Below are 19,680 nucleotides of genomic sequence, written 5' to 3' on the forward strand. Positions count from 1 at the left end.
TACTCAAAAAATATATATCATGCTAACAAAATTATGTATACCACTATTAAAATATGTATATCATACCAAAAAAATTTATATATAATAAATAGAAATTAAACATCAACTTAAATAAATGACATACTATACACAACAAAAAAATATATATACCATACAATAAAATATACACCTACAATAAAAAATAAAAAAAAATAATATAATATTATTAAAAAAAATGTACATACAATATTAATAAAATTATATACAACTATAAAATAATTATACCATACTTACAAAATTATACACCATCTTTATATATAATAAAATAAAAACTAAACATGATCTAAAATAAAATAATATACTACACAATAAAATTTATATACCATATAACAAAAAATATATACCTTACAAAATTATAATAGATATATACATATATAATAACAACAAATAAAAATAAAAATATATATAGCATGCTAATAAAATTATATGTCACATTAACAAAAGTACAATAGAAAATAGAACTTAAATATCATTTTAGAAAAATAACATACTGTATAACAAAAAAATACATATACTATTTACCAAAACATATACACTAACAATAATAAAAAAAAAATATTACTAATATATATATACTAGCCAAATTATATATTACAATTAAAATATGTAATAGGTTTCAATGGTTATATTTTTATTGTAACCATCATGGTTATATTTTTTTAAGTCATTAGATTACTATTAAATGGTTGTGATTAATTTGAAAATTACATAAAAATAAATAATAAATAACTTGTAACTTGAAAGTAACCTAATAACTTATTTCCTTATAAAGCTTTAATTAAGATTAATTATATTTTAAAATTAAATTAATTATAATTATTAATTAATTTTTTGCAATTTATTACTATATAAGGATTTTTTAGCAATTTATTTTTTGCACTTAAATTATTTAAAATTTTATAGCAAAACTTTTTATAATTTAAAATTAAACACATATAATTTCATAATTTAAATTTTATTATACTTGTAATCTTAATTTTAAATTATTACACTTAATTATTTAATTTTTTTATTTAAATATTTAAAAAGTAAAAAGTGAAATAAGTTGAAGGATTTTTTAGAAGAAAAAAAAAATGGATACACTTGTTATCGATTGACTAGCTTGAGACCTCATACTTAGTTTATCTAATTGTAACAAAATAATTAAATATCATTTAAAATAATTAATTATTTAAAAATTTATTATAACAAGAGAATTTTAATTTGTGTCAAAAAAAAATTTAATTTTTGTAAAAAAGTAAATTTTATTGTAAATATTATAATTAAATGACTTAATTATTAAAATAATTAGAGTAAGGATTTAAATATAAATATTAATTGCTAAAAGACATCTTGTTAAATATTTAATTAATTATTTTTAAAAAATAGGTAATTATAATTAATTAATTCTAAAAAAAGAATGTCTACCTATTAGTAACCTGCTTTTATAGGTAAAAAAAATGTAGCCATATGGTTACAATAAAAATGTAACCATTGAATAGTCACCCTTAAAATATATATATATACTAGGTGCGAGACACGTATATTAAATTTTATGCTAATTTTTTTTTTCTATATTATTTGAAAGTGATACAATTAAAAATTAAAAAAAAAAATATTATTAGTTATTAGGTGAGATTATTATTATGTGTATCTAAATATTATAATTTATAATGTTATCAATTAAAAGTGAATACCGAATGCAATATATTAGTGTTTAAGAAAGCTTAATGATTTAAATATATTGTTAAGTTAATCTAAAAATAAACTAAAAATTGATGTTCCAATGCTTAAAGAAACATTACTTGAATGGGTGTAAGATAAAAAAAAATATTAAAAATTAATATCTAAATTGTTAATAATTGAAGGTAGCATTTGTCAAAAAATTGTAGATAAGAAAACTAATGATAGTCATTGGTGGATTTTAATTTTCATTTGCTTCGATAGAGACAATAGTGTAATTTTGTATTCTACACTTTTCATTTTAACCGAGTCTGCATATAACTGGATTGTCCATTTTTTCGTTGATAAATTGAATATGGTAGTGTCGACAAAGCGGCGATGTTCCTGCAAACAGTGATGTATTTTCATTTAAGATGATTAGACATGGTGTGCATAATTTATTTAATTAAAAAAAAATCAACTTATGAAAGGCGTCATGAAAGCATAAAAGGTATTAGCATTTCCTAATGATCACAGAGCCTCATGCTTCAAAGGGTCAATGAGCAAAGCCTCCACAATAATAGAAGTAAAAGGAAACAAATGTCTCTACACTAATAGAGAGCTTAAGAGATGCTGAGAATTTTCTAGTTCTAGCATAACCACTCTATATATAGTATACTCATAAGAGCAGCTCACCCTACAGCAAGAAATGACAGAAAAGCTCCTCCACTCACTTTAAAAACCAGCTTACCAAAGTCTATTGTCTATTACATTTTCTAGCATAAATAAAACGTAGCAATGGCCTCTCATTCTTATCAAAATCTCAAATTTTAAAACTTGCAACATGACCTCATATTTTCATAGATAACAATCCAAAACTACTAAACAAGAAAAAATTAATATAATTTAAGAAAGCTTTATATATATATATATATTTTCAAAAAGTCTGGTTTAAATTAAGTCAGAAAAGAAAGAAAGAAAAGACAAATTGGAGATAACATCACGAGGGCAAAGGGTTCGTTCACCACTATCTCAGGCGCCCAAATTTCAACCTTACATTTTGGTTCAATTTGTTAATGAAGGACTTCATTATATTTTCTAGGCATATAATAAAGATATGATGAACCTAAGGAGGAGACTTTGGTATGCTTTATTTTCTTTAATTTTAAATCTATGTCAGACCTTAAATGAGCATTTGTAGTCACAAGAGAATGCACAACTTTTAAAAAGATGCCATCGGATGCTAGAGAGCTGGTTCTCGTACTCTGGCAATGAGTCTTTTGGCCTCTCATCAATAACTCCAAAGAACATTAACTTTTATGTTCCTTGAAATTTTCTTAAAAGCTTCATGAAAGGGTGGGGGTGATGCCTCAACAAGACAGATTCTATTATTACCAAATAGAGAATATTATGAATAAAGGTCGGTACACATACCCACAATAGTTATGTTAGCCCCATACTTCTTCACCAAAGAAGCAGTGCTCCTATAGCCTGTAAAATGTACAAACAAGGGTGAGCAAGCACACAGATAAAGAAACAATGGTTTGTTAAAGAATAGTTTTTTTTATATACATACTATGAGAATCTGAAACTCTTTCCCCTCCCACACAACATACCTAATCACTTGAGTTAGCCACTGAGTTGTTTGTTCAAGAATAGTGCTTACCATTCTCATTAACCTTTCACCAAACTTTATTCTCTAAAATTTCTAACAAGGATATTACATATCTAATTAAGCATTCGTTTTCTTTTTTTAAAATATTATGTTTGAACGCCAGAAAAACATTTTGAATATCAATCGAATTTTCCAGGAACCATATTCAATCCCATAAAATAAGGTACATCTCAGACATCAATATATAATCGGACCCAGGCTTTCTAGCACGATCCCTGAGTGAATATATGCGAATACATTTTTTGCAAGGTCAAATCGAATAACTACATTGCACTGCTGAATATCAAGACCTTCCTCAACTACGCTAGTATATATATAAATATATAAACATCCTCCAGAACAAGATTGCTCACAATCAAAAACTCAAAACTGATTACCGAAGAAATGTATTCGAAAGAAGGAAGAGACCAACCTGCAGTGTGAATAGCCTGTCTTCAAACTGAACCTCTTTCGTCAAATAATCAACCCTAATTGTTGCCTTGTACTGATTACTAAACTCAGTCGGTGAGGACCAAGATGGTGAATCTCAATGCTATTCCTCGCTAAAACAAGCATCGATTGTCATGTCGGCTATGGGCACTGCCGCTGATAATCCAATAAGACTGCTCAAGGCTACGCCTGCCGTCAATTTCCCTCCAATTGCGACCATGGCGACGGAGAATGGAATAGGATCGATGTCGGTAGCCTTTGATAGGAAAAACATCAATCATGAGACCACAAATGGGTTTCATAATCCAAGGGATTGAATAGAGAGGGAAACGTAAGAGAGGGCTGAGAGAAGAGAATATTGTTATTGAGAGAGAGAAATTAAAATGAGAAAGCTGAAAGAATATTGTTAAAATGAGAGAGAAGAGAATATTGTTATTGAGGGCTGAAAGAAACTTCCAGATATCAATGTCTACTCAAGTAATTTGTTAAAAGAAAAGAAAAGAGTGATACTATCTCACAATAACGAAGCGAAGATGAAGAATATTTCATAAAGATGGAAGGAAGACTTTTCTCAGAGGAGGATTCATCTCCGATCGCACTATTTGGAGATAAAGAGGGATTTTTATCAACAAAAAATAAGAAAGCATATTACTTGAAATCAAAGGAGTTACTGCGTAGATTACAAATTTGATGTCGTTTGATAGTGAAAGAGGGAGAAGAGTGTCAATCGTATTTTTAGAATTTTAAGCTTTCAATGTCAATCGTATTAATGACAATTTATATTTATCCTCAGCCAAAAAAAAAATATTATTTTTGAATAAAAAATTAAAAAAAAAAAATTAAAGTCACCCATAAATTTCTCATAAACAATTCAGTTATATAGGCACACTTTATATAGAATAGATATCATGACAATAAGATTATATACCACCATTATATATAATAAAATAGAAGCTAACGGGTTGTTGTGAGTTGTTGGTATATATATATTTTGTCGTACAATATATTTTTATTTTGTTGTATGGTATATTGACATAATTTTAAAATAAAAAAATATTTTAACAAAACTTATACAAATATAACATGATCTTTAAGTAATTTATTTCTAAATCTAAAAAAATAAAAAATAAAATATTAATTTTTTTTATATGGCAAAAAATAATATAAATAATAAATAATATAAAAGGGTCATTTCTGTACAAGTTTTAAAATGAGAACATTTACTTACAAGTGTTATGATTTGGGGTCATTTGCTATAATTCCCTAAAAACATTTGGTGACAAAACTCCCTTCCGCCAATTATTTGTGCATCCAAACCCTCTTCTATCAAAAAGTTGTCCAAGTAGATAGTATATTTGCGGCAAAACTCCTATTTTTTTTGAGTTAGCACTTATGGCCCCAATCAAAAATTTAGTAGCACTTATTCTACAATCATATTTGTTATGATCACATTTCGAGCCATAAATGTAGACATGAGACGAGGATAATTGGACACGAAAATTATAGAAAACTCATTAATAAATGAAAAGCCTCGAGGAGATAGTAAATGATGAAAAATATATGTCTTGCATTATGCGTTGCCAATGAGACAGCAAGATAAACAACATATGGCGAGATGATAAAGATAGAAGTCATCTCAGGTATAATAGACTGAAACTATATTATTGGAAGGGGTAGATAATTAATTCTTTAAGAGCTTACAACTCATTGACCCATATACTCGTGAGTATGTTGAAAGGTTAAGGGGGATAAGCAAAGTGCGACTAATTCAGAATCTCAAAAGACTAGTCTAAGAGTTTTCGTGAAAGGCTATAGCAAGGGAAAATATCTTAACTAGCATCTCGTAGGATACTACCAACTATCCCTGAACACCGTCGAATAATGCGAGCCATAGCTAGAGTGTGTCATCTCGGTAAAGGCAAACTGCTTTTGAATTAGAACAACAAAAGGTTATCAGCACTTACTTTATTTTATCCACATGTTGTAAATATGAAACTTGGGGATTGTCCACGTTTCATAAACGGTTACTTAGAAAAGATCAAAGGAGAATAATTGTTATTCCTTGAATCCCTATAAATAGGGACAAAACCTAAGGGAAAAGGGATCAATCATATTGGGAAGAAAAGACCCTGTAAGATTGAGTGAATATTCACAGTATTTCCTCTGTAATCTAAGTACATTACCAAGAAATACTCAAAAATAATAATGACTCGTGGAGTATGTAGATTTTAACTACAAAACCACGTAAAAACTCTTAATGTTTCATATATATTTATGAATTATAAATAGTTAATTTTTATTTACAAGGCTTCATTTATTGTTAACAAAAATTTTAGTCAATAGTTTGGTGCTTTCATTGAGAGCCTTTATAATAAAAAAAAAAAAAAAAAAAAAAAAAAAAAGAAAAAAAAACTTGAAACACATCACCCCTTGTTTCATTTCATCATGGAAAGTACTCAACACGACGAACCAGTCATGGAAGAAGAGGCAACACATCGACCAGGAAAAGAGCCTCGGGGAGCACAAACTCAGACTAACCGAGGAAGGGGTCCTACTGAGAGGAACTCTGAGAGAAGTGACCTGAGGAAGAAATTCTTGAGAGAGAAGGGAGTCAGATGCATATGACCCCACAAGATACGTCCTCATTATGGAGTTAGAAAATTTATAAATCCATCAGAGGCTTACAGAATCCAACTAAATAAATGAGGAGGTTGAATGGGCCATGGCTGCAACAAGAGCGACTCAAAACGATGCACTGCCAGTGCAAGAAGAGAAACCTGTGCGACGAGCGCGTGGAAGGCCCCATGGTTCACAAACCAGAAGAGCACAATGACTTAATGTCGAAGAACATGAGCCAAATAATCCCACTCACCCCTAAGAGCAACAACCAGGGGAGACAAGGGACATCCTTGTTGATGGACGAGGTCCCCAAAATCAGGGTGCCACAACTTCATGGCAAATGCGAGCAAGGGGACAGCAAACGTCTCAAAGAAATAATGAAAATACAAACGATCAATTGCCTAACAGGTCTGGTCGTCCTCCACGTCCACCACACGGACATAGGAGAGAAGAAAGAGACAGTATGTATACCTACTTGAACAAAGGTAGATTCCCTAACTTATTAAAAAGGAAAAAACCTGCCCGAGAATCACCACAAGAATCAGAGGCTAATACAACCCAAAGTAGATCAAGGAGTCGAGGACAAACTCGATCCTCGAGGTCATGCACATGCAAAAACCCACCAGGTGGGGAGAGAACACCTCAATATGAATACCAAGGCGAAGGAGAAAGTATGAGTAACTTTCAAAGTTACCAATCAGATTGTACCCCAAGCTGATCAGTGAGCAATTATGATGACAGACAAGATCAACACCAAAATATGTGTGATCAGCCTGACTTGTGAGACCATATAAATCGAAGGCACCATGATCTACATGAGCAGATAAACAAAAATGCACCATATCTTAGAGAGAGATTAAAGAGAAATACTCAACGAGCAAATGAGCAAAAAAATCAACTGTTGATAACTCCTTCCAGCAAAGGATAATTCAGCTTGAGGACTAGTTCAGAAAATATCAGGATGGAGAATATGGGAAGATTCCAGGGTATGATTCAGAGGACGACCCAAAACCTTTCCACCCTGATATTTTGAACTCACAGTTTCTAAAAGGATTTAAGAACCCTCATGTCGCACAATATGACGGAACCACAAATTCGGTTGCATATTTTATTAACTTTAAAACCATAATGTGAAGTAATATTTCTAATAACTTGTGTTACATACAATTCCCTACATCCCCGACAGGGGCAACAAGTAGTTGGTTTGATAAGTTCATAAATCATTCCATCACCTCGTGGGAACAACTACCTAAAGAATTCAATAAGAAATTCCACGCTACGAGGGATAGAAGACCAGAGGCATCATCCTTGACAAATATCAAGAAACAGTCTGGGGAGTCCTAAAAGGAATTTCTGAGTCACTTTAGCACGACAACAACAAAAGTAAAAAAAATTGAATAACATTATTCAGTTAACAACACTCTAGGCTAAGATAACTATTGACTTGTCTACTGCTGGAGGCGAGTTATGGGATGATTTACAAGGGCGCCCAGTCAAATCAATTATTGAATTTAGTGATAGGGAACTTATATATGTTAGAAAGGAAGAAACTCGATCTGAACTAAAAGTATATAAAGATGGCTTGAGGAATAAACCCAGCTCAAGCAATGCAAAAACAAGCGTTGCAAACACGAGCGAAAGCCATGAGCCACATGGAAAGAGGAAAGATGAATCCAAGGAATCATTCAAAGATAAAAAAGAAACAGAAATAGTATGAGAAGTACATCCTAATTTATACTGTGTATACTGAGCTAAACGAAACACGAGAAAACATATTCCTCGCGAATGAGAATAGGGTTGCATTTTGCAAACTAGAACCTATGAGGAATGTGAGGAATAAACAGGATCAGAATAAGTATTGTCGCTTTCACAAGGACATTGGTCACGCAACTGAAGAGTGCCAAAAACTCAAATATGAGATTAAAAGTCTTATTTCTAGGGGTTACTTTAGACAATACGTGAAGAACAAGGGGAATGAGCAGAATCAACTCCATAACCAGAATCAAAACCAAAATTTCCAACAACTACCTATAGAGGGTGAGGACATCTTGGTTATTTTTGGGGGATCCCATCTCGCAGGAACAAGTAACACTACACAGAAGAGGTACATAAACCAAGTAAGAAATTAGTCTTTAGCTTTTTCACCTGAAATGTTAAAACGAGCTAAGACTGAGGAACCCTCGATAACTTTCACTAATGATGATGCAATGCACGTAAAGTTTCCTCATACAGATCCACTCGTGATAACCATTCAACTCTCAAATAAGAGAGTAAAGCGAGTTTTGGTTGATAATATAAGTTTAGTGAATATTTTGTAGAAAGAAACCCTAAAGAAAATAGGGTTGGAAGGAATAACTCTGAAACTATGGATGGTTAATCTATGTAGATTCACGGGAGATAGCATCGCAAGTTTTGGAATAGTTGAACTCCCCCTCACAATGGGAGACCCGCCTTTATCAATAAATCAAATGCAAGAGTTTTTGGTAGTTGATCTTCCATCGGTCTATAACATGATTATGGATCACCCAATGCTAACTTCGTTGGGGGAAATTAGCTCTATAAAACATTTGTCATTAAAATTCCCAACTCAGAATGGGATAGGAACTACGAAAGGCGACAAGCTGTTAGCACGAGAATGCTACAACATTGAGTTAAGGAAGAGAGTCGAGCCTCATCAAATGGTAGTTGTAATAACTGAAGAAATTGGAAAAAAGGAGGAAAATCTAGATAAAGGAATTATAAAAGTTGATCCTCTCTTCTAGCTCCAGGGTTAGTGGTGTAAAGACCGCTTAATTTTAATATGGAAGTTGGTAGATAATTAGGGTTTATTTCAGAACTTAAACTTTTAGTTATGATTTATGAACTTATAAATTTTAGGTGTATTATTTATGTTGTATATGAAATTTCATGTTTTTCATATTTTATGCCCGGGAACAGTGGAACGTAATGTTTGGCTGATAGAATCATATTTTCTTATGGTTTAGTATTTTAGTTAGGGAAATTTGATTTTCTATGCTTAGAAAATCAAAAAATTTGATTTCTAAACCAATAATTAAAACCCTAAAAAAACTATACCTTTTTTTTCAAAACCCCAAAAATACCCCTCTCATTATTCTCAACCATCTCTCTCTCTTCCTCCTTTCTCTCTCAAAGCAATCCCACCCGAAACCCAACTAAGAAAGCACCAAATCCAACCGATCCACCTCCGGCGTTCCACCCAAAACGCCGATCGACCACCACCCACGGTGAACCACCGCACCCACGGTAGACCGCACCCACCCACCGACGGTAGACCGCACCCACCCACCCTAGATCGCACCCACCCACTCTTGACCGCCCCCACCCACTTCCTGCGATTTTCTCTGAAACTTTTTTTTTTTTCCTGCGATTTGAGAGAGGGAAGAAGACAAAGGTCCGATGGTCGGACCTTGGGGGTCCGATGGTCGGACCCATCGGACCCCCAAGGTCCGACCATCGGGCCTTTGAATTTTTTTTTTTTTTTTTGCGATTTTGGAGAGAGAGGAAGAAAGGGTCCGATGGTCGGACCTTCGGGTCCGATGGTCGGACCCATCGGACCAGAAGGTCCGACCGGCTTTAATTTTTTTTTTTTTTTTTCTGCGATTTGAGAGAGAGGGGAAGAGAGAGGTCCGATGGTCGGACCTTGGGGTCCGATGGGTCCGATTGGTCGGACCCCATCGGACCCCATGGTCCGACCATCGGACCTGGGGTGTGGGATTATTGGGACCGGCTAGATAGAGAGAGAAAGAGAGATAGTTTTAGTTTGGGGGTATTTTTGGGGTTTTGAAAAAAAAGGTATAGTTTTTTTAGGGTTTTAATTATTGGTTTAGAAATCAAATTTTTTGATTTTCTAAGCATAGAAAATCAAATTTCCCTTTAGTTATAGCGGGGCAATATAGATAGACATTAGGAATGTTGGGATTATTCGAGGTATTAGTTTTGACAAAATTACCCCTAGGTGGTAAGGATGCCTTTTGGTTTAGGCAAGAGCAAAATGGTCTTTTTACCATTTGATTCTTTTGTCTTTTAGTGATATTGTTTTATGTTGCATAATCCGATTTTAGTGAGTGTAATAGATAAATAACAAGATTTATCCTTTTATTTGAAAATTAGAAAAAAAAAATCTCTAGAATCACTTCCTCTCTCTCCAATACTATCTCTCTCTTTCTCGAACCCTCAAGAAAAACCAACAGCAAATTAGAATTTCATCAGCTCAATTCAGGGTAGTTTAGCAAGATTCTTAGTGCTTCAATTCAAGGTAAGCATCATAGAACCTTTCTCTTTGTTTTTCTTAAGTTCAAGCTAAGTTCCTATGCATGATTTTAGAGTTAGGGTTCTGTGATGTTGAATGGTGTTTGATTTTGTATTCTGAAGTCAAATTGATGTTATTTAAGTTGAATAAGAGTTGATTGGTGGCTTGGTGTTGTGTTTGGACAAGGTTTGAGATTTAGAGCTCAAAGTTTGGTCTTTAATGGTGATTTGTGTTTCTATGATTATTTCTTGGTTTTATTGCTTGGATTAGATTTATTGTGGTGTAAATATGTGGTCTGGAAGGTTTAGAATCATTTGGGGTTGAATTGTGGTGTTTTTGGTGTTTCCTGTGCTGAACCGGTCGACCGATTCAGTGGGACATATAGGAACTAGAATTCCAGTTGGTCCCCAGGAAACCCCACAGAACTGGTCTTTTGGTTAGGGAACTGTTCTACCGGTTGGGGCATTTTAGGGTGCCCTAGTTTTTCCCACTTTCGCAGTATTTAGGGTATTGCCATGTTATCCATCGATAGAGAAACTTTTAGTTTCGATTTTAAGTCCCCGAAAAAGTAATTTAGCGCGTCACTCATCAGTTTTACAAATATTGTGATTTAGGGGCTTGTAAATTGTCGAGCAGTAGTTCCACTTAGGTTAATCAACACACCTAAATTTGAAATGAGATAAGATTAGTATAATTATATGTATATGTATTTACATGTTTAGCATACATGTTTATTAATCATGTTAGATTACATCGATAGCAGTATCAATATACGTAGAGTTGTATTGGATACCGATAGATGTATGTTTGGCTCAGATACTGATCGATGCTATCACATCGGTATAGCTACAGTATGACTAGAGTATCGAATATATGTTGATATTATGGTCGATAGTATTGTCGTATGAACGTTCTAGACTCTGTACCGCTTAGGGTGCGAGGATAGGGCTACAGTTGGGTGTATGTGTGCCTAATTGTAATCCGGGTTATATTTATGATTATAATTATACTTTTCTTACTGAGTTTGTCAACTAATAGATATTGTTTGCATGTGTAGGTAAAGGCAAGGCTAAGGCTGAGCAGTCGTGAGAGCGAGCGAATGAAGTGGAGTGTACGATCTTTAGGATAGCTGGTTGTATTTTATTTAGTCGCTAGGCGACAACTTTTGTATTAAATGTTTTGAATCAGTTGTAAATATTTTAAACTCGGCATCCTAGATATATAAAATTAGTTTATTTTAATATTGTTAGTAATTAATAAAGTTTTAATTATTCACGATTTTTAATAAACTCGTTGATTAGCAACGAACTACACAATTAATATAAAATCACGATAACACACCTAAACTAGTAGGGTGTTACAAGTGGGGATTGAGGAAGACAACCTAGTAGAGGTAAAAGACATGTCAGACTACAACAACTAGGAGGAAAACAAAATGTGAAGTTCAAAGAAGGAAATAACACTCACTTGCTATATTGAAGTCCAAATTGAGTGTGGAAACTCTCTTCAGTGTGAAGCCAGAGGTGTAGAAGTAGTAATCTCGAAAGTCATATGTATACTTTGTGAAACTTGTTGGGCAGGCAATACTCTTTGAGTGTCGCTCCAACCTATGGAAACCTATCTTCTCCTTATGGCCTCTCATAAGTTGAGACTTAATCTTGTAGAAATACAAGATTTCTTTTGGTGTCGGTGTAGGTTTCTTGTGCTGAGCACAAAAAATATATCATCCTGACATTAGGCTATACGCCTGAGGTATAAGTAGGAAGGGCACTACTCCAACCATGGCGCAGAAGGTGGCAAAATAACACCTCAAGGGCAGATGTGCACACTCATTTCTACGTGAGACCAGCTCCAAATGTCGAAGCCTCCTTTCGTACACTTGCTAGGAATCTCCCCTTGAAGAGAGAACATGTTCCAGAACTGTCCCTGAACACTTTGGAGGCCCCTTTGGGTCCCATATTTCCTTAAACTATTGTAAATCCTAAACTTATTAACGTATTGGTCCATCTCCCATGGACTATCATTCAGAACAAGCTTTGGAGCGTTTTCTTGCTCTAGGATTTCCTCTTCCAAGTCAACTTCATCTTGACAGACCTTCCTAAGCATAATTTCTATACAAAAGAAACGAATGCAAGTAGTTAGCCACCTTAACTACCTAGTATAAAAAGGGAGCAGGGGAGTCGGATCTGATCCGACTCTGATCCGACCTGATCCAGATCATATACGGATCTGCCCCGCCCCGCCCCGCTGGAGCAGATACTCGGATCGGATCTGATCCGACCCGCCTTATACGGATCGGATCTGATCCGACCTGCCTTATACGGATCGGATCTGATCCGACCCAACCTTTTTTTTTAAATAAAAAAAATATATTTTATATCTAAATTTATATTTTTTTTTCCAAAATTTATTTGTTTAAGAACTAATAATGCATTATTTTTTTCTTATATATTTTTATTTTATTTATCAAAATCAATAAAAAAAAATATATATCAAATTCTTATCACATAAAAATGTAATATTACTATTGAAAAATTAATTTACCAAATTTAAGAAATTCCACTAATATAATCAATAATAATGTAGTATGATGATTACATGAAATAAATCTCCTCTAAAAAAATACATGAAATTAACTATAAACTTTTTATATGCTGTTCTTCCAATCTTCAAGATTTACTGTATACGGCTCCTACAAAACAATAAATATGTTAATAATAAAAGTAAGATTTTTTATACTGATCAGTCACAACAAATTGTAATTTTTGTAACTAATACTTTTAGTGATTGACCTATTTTAGTCACAACATAAGAATGATGATTTATAATTAGTTACAATTTTTTAACTTTTAGTTAGAAATTTTGTTGTGATTAAAAATAAGATTTTTTGTAGTGATATTTTTCTTATCAATTTTTAAAATTAAAAAAAAAACAAAAATGGTTATAGAACACATATTTTTTAAAAACAAAAAATTACTTTTATATTTATGATTAAAAAATTAAAAAAAATAAAAATATTAGCAAATGCCCCTTAAATAATTAAATATTTAAGAGTCAAATAATAGTATTAATTACTCATTATTATAATATTTAATTAATTATTATTTTTATTTGATAAACAAAAATTAAATATTATTCTTATTAATTAATAATATGTTATATTAAATTTAAATTATTGTTGCATACATATATAAAAGTGATATAATATAAAAGTGTAAATTATTGTGCAAATTAATATATTTAACAGTGCATATACATAAATCGATCTATTGTGTATAATATTTGTTACTTTACTTTCTTATTATAACCTTATATTTAAGATTTTTGAAGAAGGTAGGGAATTTTACAAATAATAATAATTATTATAATTAAATAATTAAAATATAAAATGGCAAGTATGTATATATATTTTTATTTTTTTATATATATATGTACGCATATATATAAGAATTAAATTGAGAGAGTAATTAATTAAAATAATAATATATAGTGTGGTCTATGGGCAAATCATATATGTCTAATGGTGGTATTTCACTGGCCTGTTGGGTTTTATGCCCTAAATAAAACTCATTACAATCTGATTAGTTATCAATTTAGAAGTGAAGTATGTTTACATGTATGTTACATGTTTATGGTTTAATACATATACTTGATATATGCACAAAATCAGTTAAATCCAGAACATATAGTTATTCACAATTACAGTATCGTCAATACAGTGGAATGTGATTGTGATTATATGATTCAAAAGATTTGGTCCCTGTTCATCAGTGTTTTGGATTTACACTGATGTGATAATCAGCGATGAAGTATACTTACACTTGGAGTAAGTGTTATGTTCTTTCCAGAACATTGGCAAAGTATACTGGTTTCGAATGCATGGAGTATGCATTGGACTGGACCGATATTGAACTTGGTTAAAGATATTGTAAACTTACCGTTGTATCTTTCCAAATCAATGTCAGAAGTTGATCTTAGATTAAGAGAATCTAAATCCTGATATGCTTAGGCTCAATCTCAGAAGTGCTATTCTTGTTCTTTGATTTATTAGTTAAAGCCTGCTTTGAGTCAGGATAATACATATATTTTGGGAACATGATAGCATAACTGAATGGGAGTGCTAAACATAAATATGGAAATCTATAGCTTCTACTGGTGTATAGAAGTAAAGTGATGATTCCTTTTGAGCTTAGTTAAATAGAAGTAAATGGATGAGCTCTTGTTTCAGTGACTATATATTAGATCACTAAAACATCATTTACAGGTAACTAAGTGTTCAAATGGGCAAAATACATTGAGGGGTGTAAACGGTAAATTGGTTCCGTCTCGATGTAAATCATCTATATAGAGGATCTCTAAATCACATTAAGACTATAACAATGGTTAAATGAGGTAGCATATTGTTATCGTGAAACATATGATATGCTCTATATAAGTCTGAGAGTGCAATTCCAAGTTTTAAGAGTGGATTCAACGAGGAATTAATAAGTTAGGGATTTACTTGGTAAATCGGTTCAACTTATTGGAAGCTCAGAATATAGATCCATGGTCCCCATTCTAGTTGAGACTATACTGTTTGTAAGACTCTGTAATTGATTTATGATTAATCAATTATAATTCTAAAAGTTAGACTATGTCTAATTTGTGAATTCTCACAGTTTAGGGATGAAATTATAAATAAGAGGGTTTCTAGGTTTAATTATTAATTATGAGACTTTGCATGTCTGAATTAATAATTAATTTTAAATGGCAATATTATTTAATAATCTATTTTAGTTATTAAATAATTGGTTTTGGCATTTAAATGATTAGAATTGGAAAAATGGCATTTTTGGAGAAATATAAATAAAATTGAGGAAACTGCAAAATCCATGTGAGGCCCATTCACACCATGGCTGGCCACATCATTGCTTTTTCCCAATTATTATTTTTCAATTTAATTTGTCATTTAATTGCTAATCAAAGCCTAGCCTAAATAGGAAAGTGGTGAATCACACTAAATAAGGCAGTTATTCAATTACACAGTAAAAGAGGAAACTGTTTATTTGGAAAGTTGTGATCTTCCCTTTTCCTATTTATAGCAGCCCCTCTCCTCTCTTTGTATGCATGTGTTTGCTTGAGAAAACTTTGCTTTGCAAAGTGTGTCACACGAAATTAAGAGAGAAAAACAAGAGAGAAATTTCGAAATCCCTAGTGAGAGAGAAGTGCCCACTCACATCATTCAGTATCTCATCATAGTTTGGAAGACTGTGAAGGATCACATCCAACTGAAGAACTTTCGGGCTCAGATCTTGATTATACTCTGCTACAGACAGGAATCAAGGGTTAGAGATCTGAGTGGAAGGAGACATTAATTCCGCTGCAATCACTGTAAGTTATTCTTAACTTTTATGTGTTTAGTTCATCGTTTTAAGAAGTTCAATATTAGGTTGTTAAATCAACATACTTGCAAATAGATCTAAGATCCTGGATAAATATAATACCAACATGGCCTTACACCTTAAAAAAAATATATTAAAAAGTAAAAATCTTTTTTTTTTAAAAAAAAAATGTATATATTTAAAACGGATCGGGTCAGATCCGATCCGTAAAAAAATTAAGCGGGGCGGGTCGGATCTGATCCAAGATCCAATAACTATCTGAATGTTTCGGATCAGTAATGATCCGTCGGATCGGATCACTGATCCGATCCGAATGAATGGATCTTTTTGCCATGCCTAGTCCTCCCCATGCTTAGAACCAATCAAACTAACTATCCAGAAACGAAAACTTCAAGGATTCATTCGTTCCAAATAGGAATTCAGGAATAGCAAAGAGAAATAAATGAAGAGAAAATCGAAGAAAAGACTCAAAACCAAAAGGATTTTGGGCATAGAAAATTTTTGCCAACACCTCTGTTGCAGAACGATCAGTTCCAATTAAAAATATAAATTTTAATATAAAATAAAAATTATTAAAATAGTAAGTGTTTAAAAGTTTTTGGGAAATTTAGATGGTAAATAAAATTTTAAATTTATGATTTCAAATTAAGTCTAAATTATGGGTAATTAATCAAACTTCTCACACATATCACTCACCAAAACATAAAATAGAGAGACATTTTCTTTATATTTGGACATATGAAACATATAAAACTCAAATTTCTGAATTAAATTTTACTTAATATTACATTTTGTGTTTCATAGTAAAACAAAATTAAATTCCGACCCCCATCGGGTGGAATAATCAGGACTCAGGAGCTCTTCCTTTCCTCCCTTACCCAAATCTCTCTCTCTCTCTCTCTCTCTCTCTCTCTCTCTTCGGCCATGGACGTGCTCTCAGTCTCATCCACACTCTATTCTCCCCTTCCCTCCACCAAACTCCTCCACTCCTCTCGCCCCAAACCCTTCTCCTACCACCTCCCTATCTCATCCCCCAAAACCTCCATTTTCAAATGTTTCCAAGCAACTGCCTCTCCCACCCCAAAACCCTCCTCCAACCCCCATAATTTCACCCCTTCTATGCTACTAGCTTCCTCTCCTCAGGGCCCCGATACCGCCATGAGAGGCGCTGAGGCCGACGCCATGGGGCTTCTTCTCAGAGAGAGGATCGTCTTCTTGGGGAGTAGCATTGACGACTTCGTTGCCGACGCCATTATCAGCCAGCTTCTCTTGTTGGACGCCAAGGATTCTACTAAAGATATTAAACTCTTTATTAACTCCACTGGTGGCTCTCTAAGGTTCGAATAAGCTTTGTTTTATTTCTGGGTTTCAATTGTTTGTATAAGTTAGTTTTAATTTTAGGTTCAATTTTTTGAATTGGGTTTGAATATGGAATGTATATTGGGAATAGTGATTATGGGCGTGATTAAATTTAAATCAAGAATCTATAAAATGTTTGATTTTGGTGGTGTTTGTTGCTAGTTTAGCTCTTTTAATGGATTAAACTGCTTGGAGTTGAAATGTCATATATATGTGCATAGGTAATTAGACGCCCTTAAAACTAACTAGCTGATTCCCAATTTCTTGCTGTTAATCCTATTTAGCTGAAATTTTTCACTAGAATAAGTTTGCTGAGCTGATTGCTTATGGTGAGAACCCTTTTGTCTTAGTTTATGAATTCCAATTGTGTATTTAATGGCCTAATGTGGTCACTCAAGAAGGGTAGCTTAAATGGTCAGGCATGGAGTAAGGTACTAGGGTGTTAGGTTCAAGTTCCTTCTGTCTACTTAGATATCAACTGATATAGGTTTTCGGTCCTCAAATATTGTTGGGGTTAGAACCTAGATGAAGAGCCTAGTTAAAAGGAAAAAAAATGTCTTAAGGTAGTCAAGGATTGATCTAGCCTTGTAATTGTTTCCAGCATGTTTTGCTTGTTCCACCGCACTTAAGCCCTCGTGAGTTGGTGTTGAATAACTCATCTCTGGTCTCTTGTTTGTGGGGTGTAGTTTCTAGTTAGATAAGAGCAGACAGAACTTCAAAACTTGATGAGAAAGTTAAAGTTTTCGGTGTGTTTATGCATTCATGAAATTGTAACGAACCATTACATAAATGCATATGGTTTAAAGTTAACAATTTTCAGCTATGCCAAGTCATTTCTAGTTTTAGCCACTTAGAGCAAGTAAATCTAGTTGCAAACTTTTTTATCCATTCAGGTATTAATCTGCCCGAATTGAGTGTTTCGCTGAATTTGTGGTTGCAGACCGATGGCACTTTGCCCCTTATCAGTGCTATCAATTAATTGATTACACAGCTTAGGCTTTCCAAGGTGTTACTTCTTCATTGTGTTGTGTGCCAGACTTATTGTGGATTTAGGGCAATTGTTAATATAGTTTCCCGGTCCCTAAATATTGTAGATTTAAGCAGGGATCCTATGTAGTTTCTTTTCTTTATCTTTAATCATTGACCCAGTTATTTCACTTTTAGGTTGATTATTGAGATTTGTTATTTTTTGCGTATTGTTTCGACATCAGTACTCTGTGTTGCCTCGCTAATTTCTTGATTTTATGTACTTCAGTGCTACAATGGCTATCTACGATGTTGTTCAGCTTGTCAGGGCTGACGTATCCACAATTGCACTTGGCATTGCAGCATCAACAGCTTCTGTTATCCTTGCTGGGGGTACTAAAGGTAAACGCTTTGCAATGCCGAACACTAGAATAATGATTCATCAACCTCTCGGAGGTGCTAGCGGACAGGCCATAGATGTGGAAATCCAAGCCCGAGAAATCATGCATAACAAAAATAATGTCACCAGTATTATTGCAAATTGCACCGGTCGCTCTTTCGAACAAGTCCAGAAAGATATCGACAGGGATCGCTACATGTCTCCCATAGAAGGAGTTGAATATGGAATATTAGATGGAGTTATTGATAGAGACAGCATTATTCCTCTTGTGCCTGTACCAGAAAGGGTGAAGCCAAGACTAACTTATGACGACATCAGTAAAGATGCAAGGAAATTCTTGACTCCCGATGTCCCGGAAGATGAGATTTATTAAAGCTTTTGGTGTTGATACAAGGGTACATTATTCATAAACTTTCATTTAATGTGTTAGTTGCATAAAACCTTATGCCTCAGCCACATAGTTTAGGATCAAGAATTTGTGGAATGGAGTTAAGAAAGAGTTGTTTTTCCCCCCCAAAGTTTGAGTAATTTCCATGTGTTTTGTTTTTTCTCATTAGAATTAATTTCAGCAAAACGTACTTTGGATATTGCTGTTTTTACAAGACAACTTACCTTTTTATTGAGCCCTGTAAACTGTGAAACCACCTACCACAAGATTTACATTAATTTTTGTTTAACTAATTCTACCAGTTATAAATTGACAGCATTTTAAAATGAATATTACTATTATTATTATTATTATTATTATTATTATTATTATTATTATTATTATTATTATTATTATTATTATTATTTTAACTTAAACTATATATTTGGTTTACAATTACATGAACAATTATTTTGAGTGGAATTTTTGACTTGGCAAGGTTATAAAGAGTTTGCATTACTCAATATTTTACTC

At 33.0% G+C, this 19,680-nt stretch overlaps 1 protein-coding gene and 1 long non-coding RNA gene across 2 annotated transcripts; one reads left to right on the plus strand and one right to left on the minus strand.

Annotated features, from left to right (window-relative positions):
- Positions 1–1,281: 1,281 nt before the first annotated feature.
- On the minus strand, positions 1,282–5,689 carry LOC115698288 (uncharacterized). Its single transcript, XR_004008087.2, has 3 exons — positions 3,768–5,689; positions 3,115–3,171; positions 1,282–2,085 (listed from the first exon to the last, which is right to left on the minus strand). It is a non-coding gene; the product is annotated as an uncharacterized LOC115698288 (long non-coding RNA).
- An 11,126-nt stretch (positions 5,690–16,815) lies between these two features.
- On the plus strand, positions 16,816–19,297 carry LOC115697705 (ATP-dependent Clp protease proteolytic subunit 4, chloroplastic). The gene is made up of 2 exons (XM_030624802.2): positions 16,816–17,391; positions 18,669–19,297. The coding sequence occupies exons 1-2, from the start codon at positions 16,979–16,981 to the stop codon at positions 19,150–19,152; spliced, it is 897 nt and encodes a 298-aa protein (XP_030480662.1). The 5' UTR covers positions 16,816–16,978; the 3' UTR covers positions 19,153–19,297.
- The last annotated feature ends 383 nt before the right edge of the window (positions 19,298–19,680 follow it).

The sequence above is a fragment of the Cannabis sativa genome, chromosome 7 (genome assembly GCF_029168945.1).
Source record: "Cannabis sativa cultivar Pink pepper isolate KNU-18-1 chromosome 7, ASM2916894v1, whole genome shotgun sequence".
Lineage (NCBI taxonomy): Eukaryota > Viridiplantae > Streptophyta > Magnoliopsida > Rosales > Cannabaceae > Cannabis > Cannabis sativa.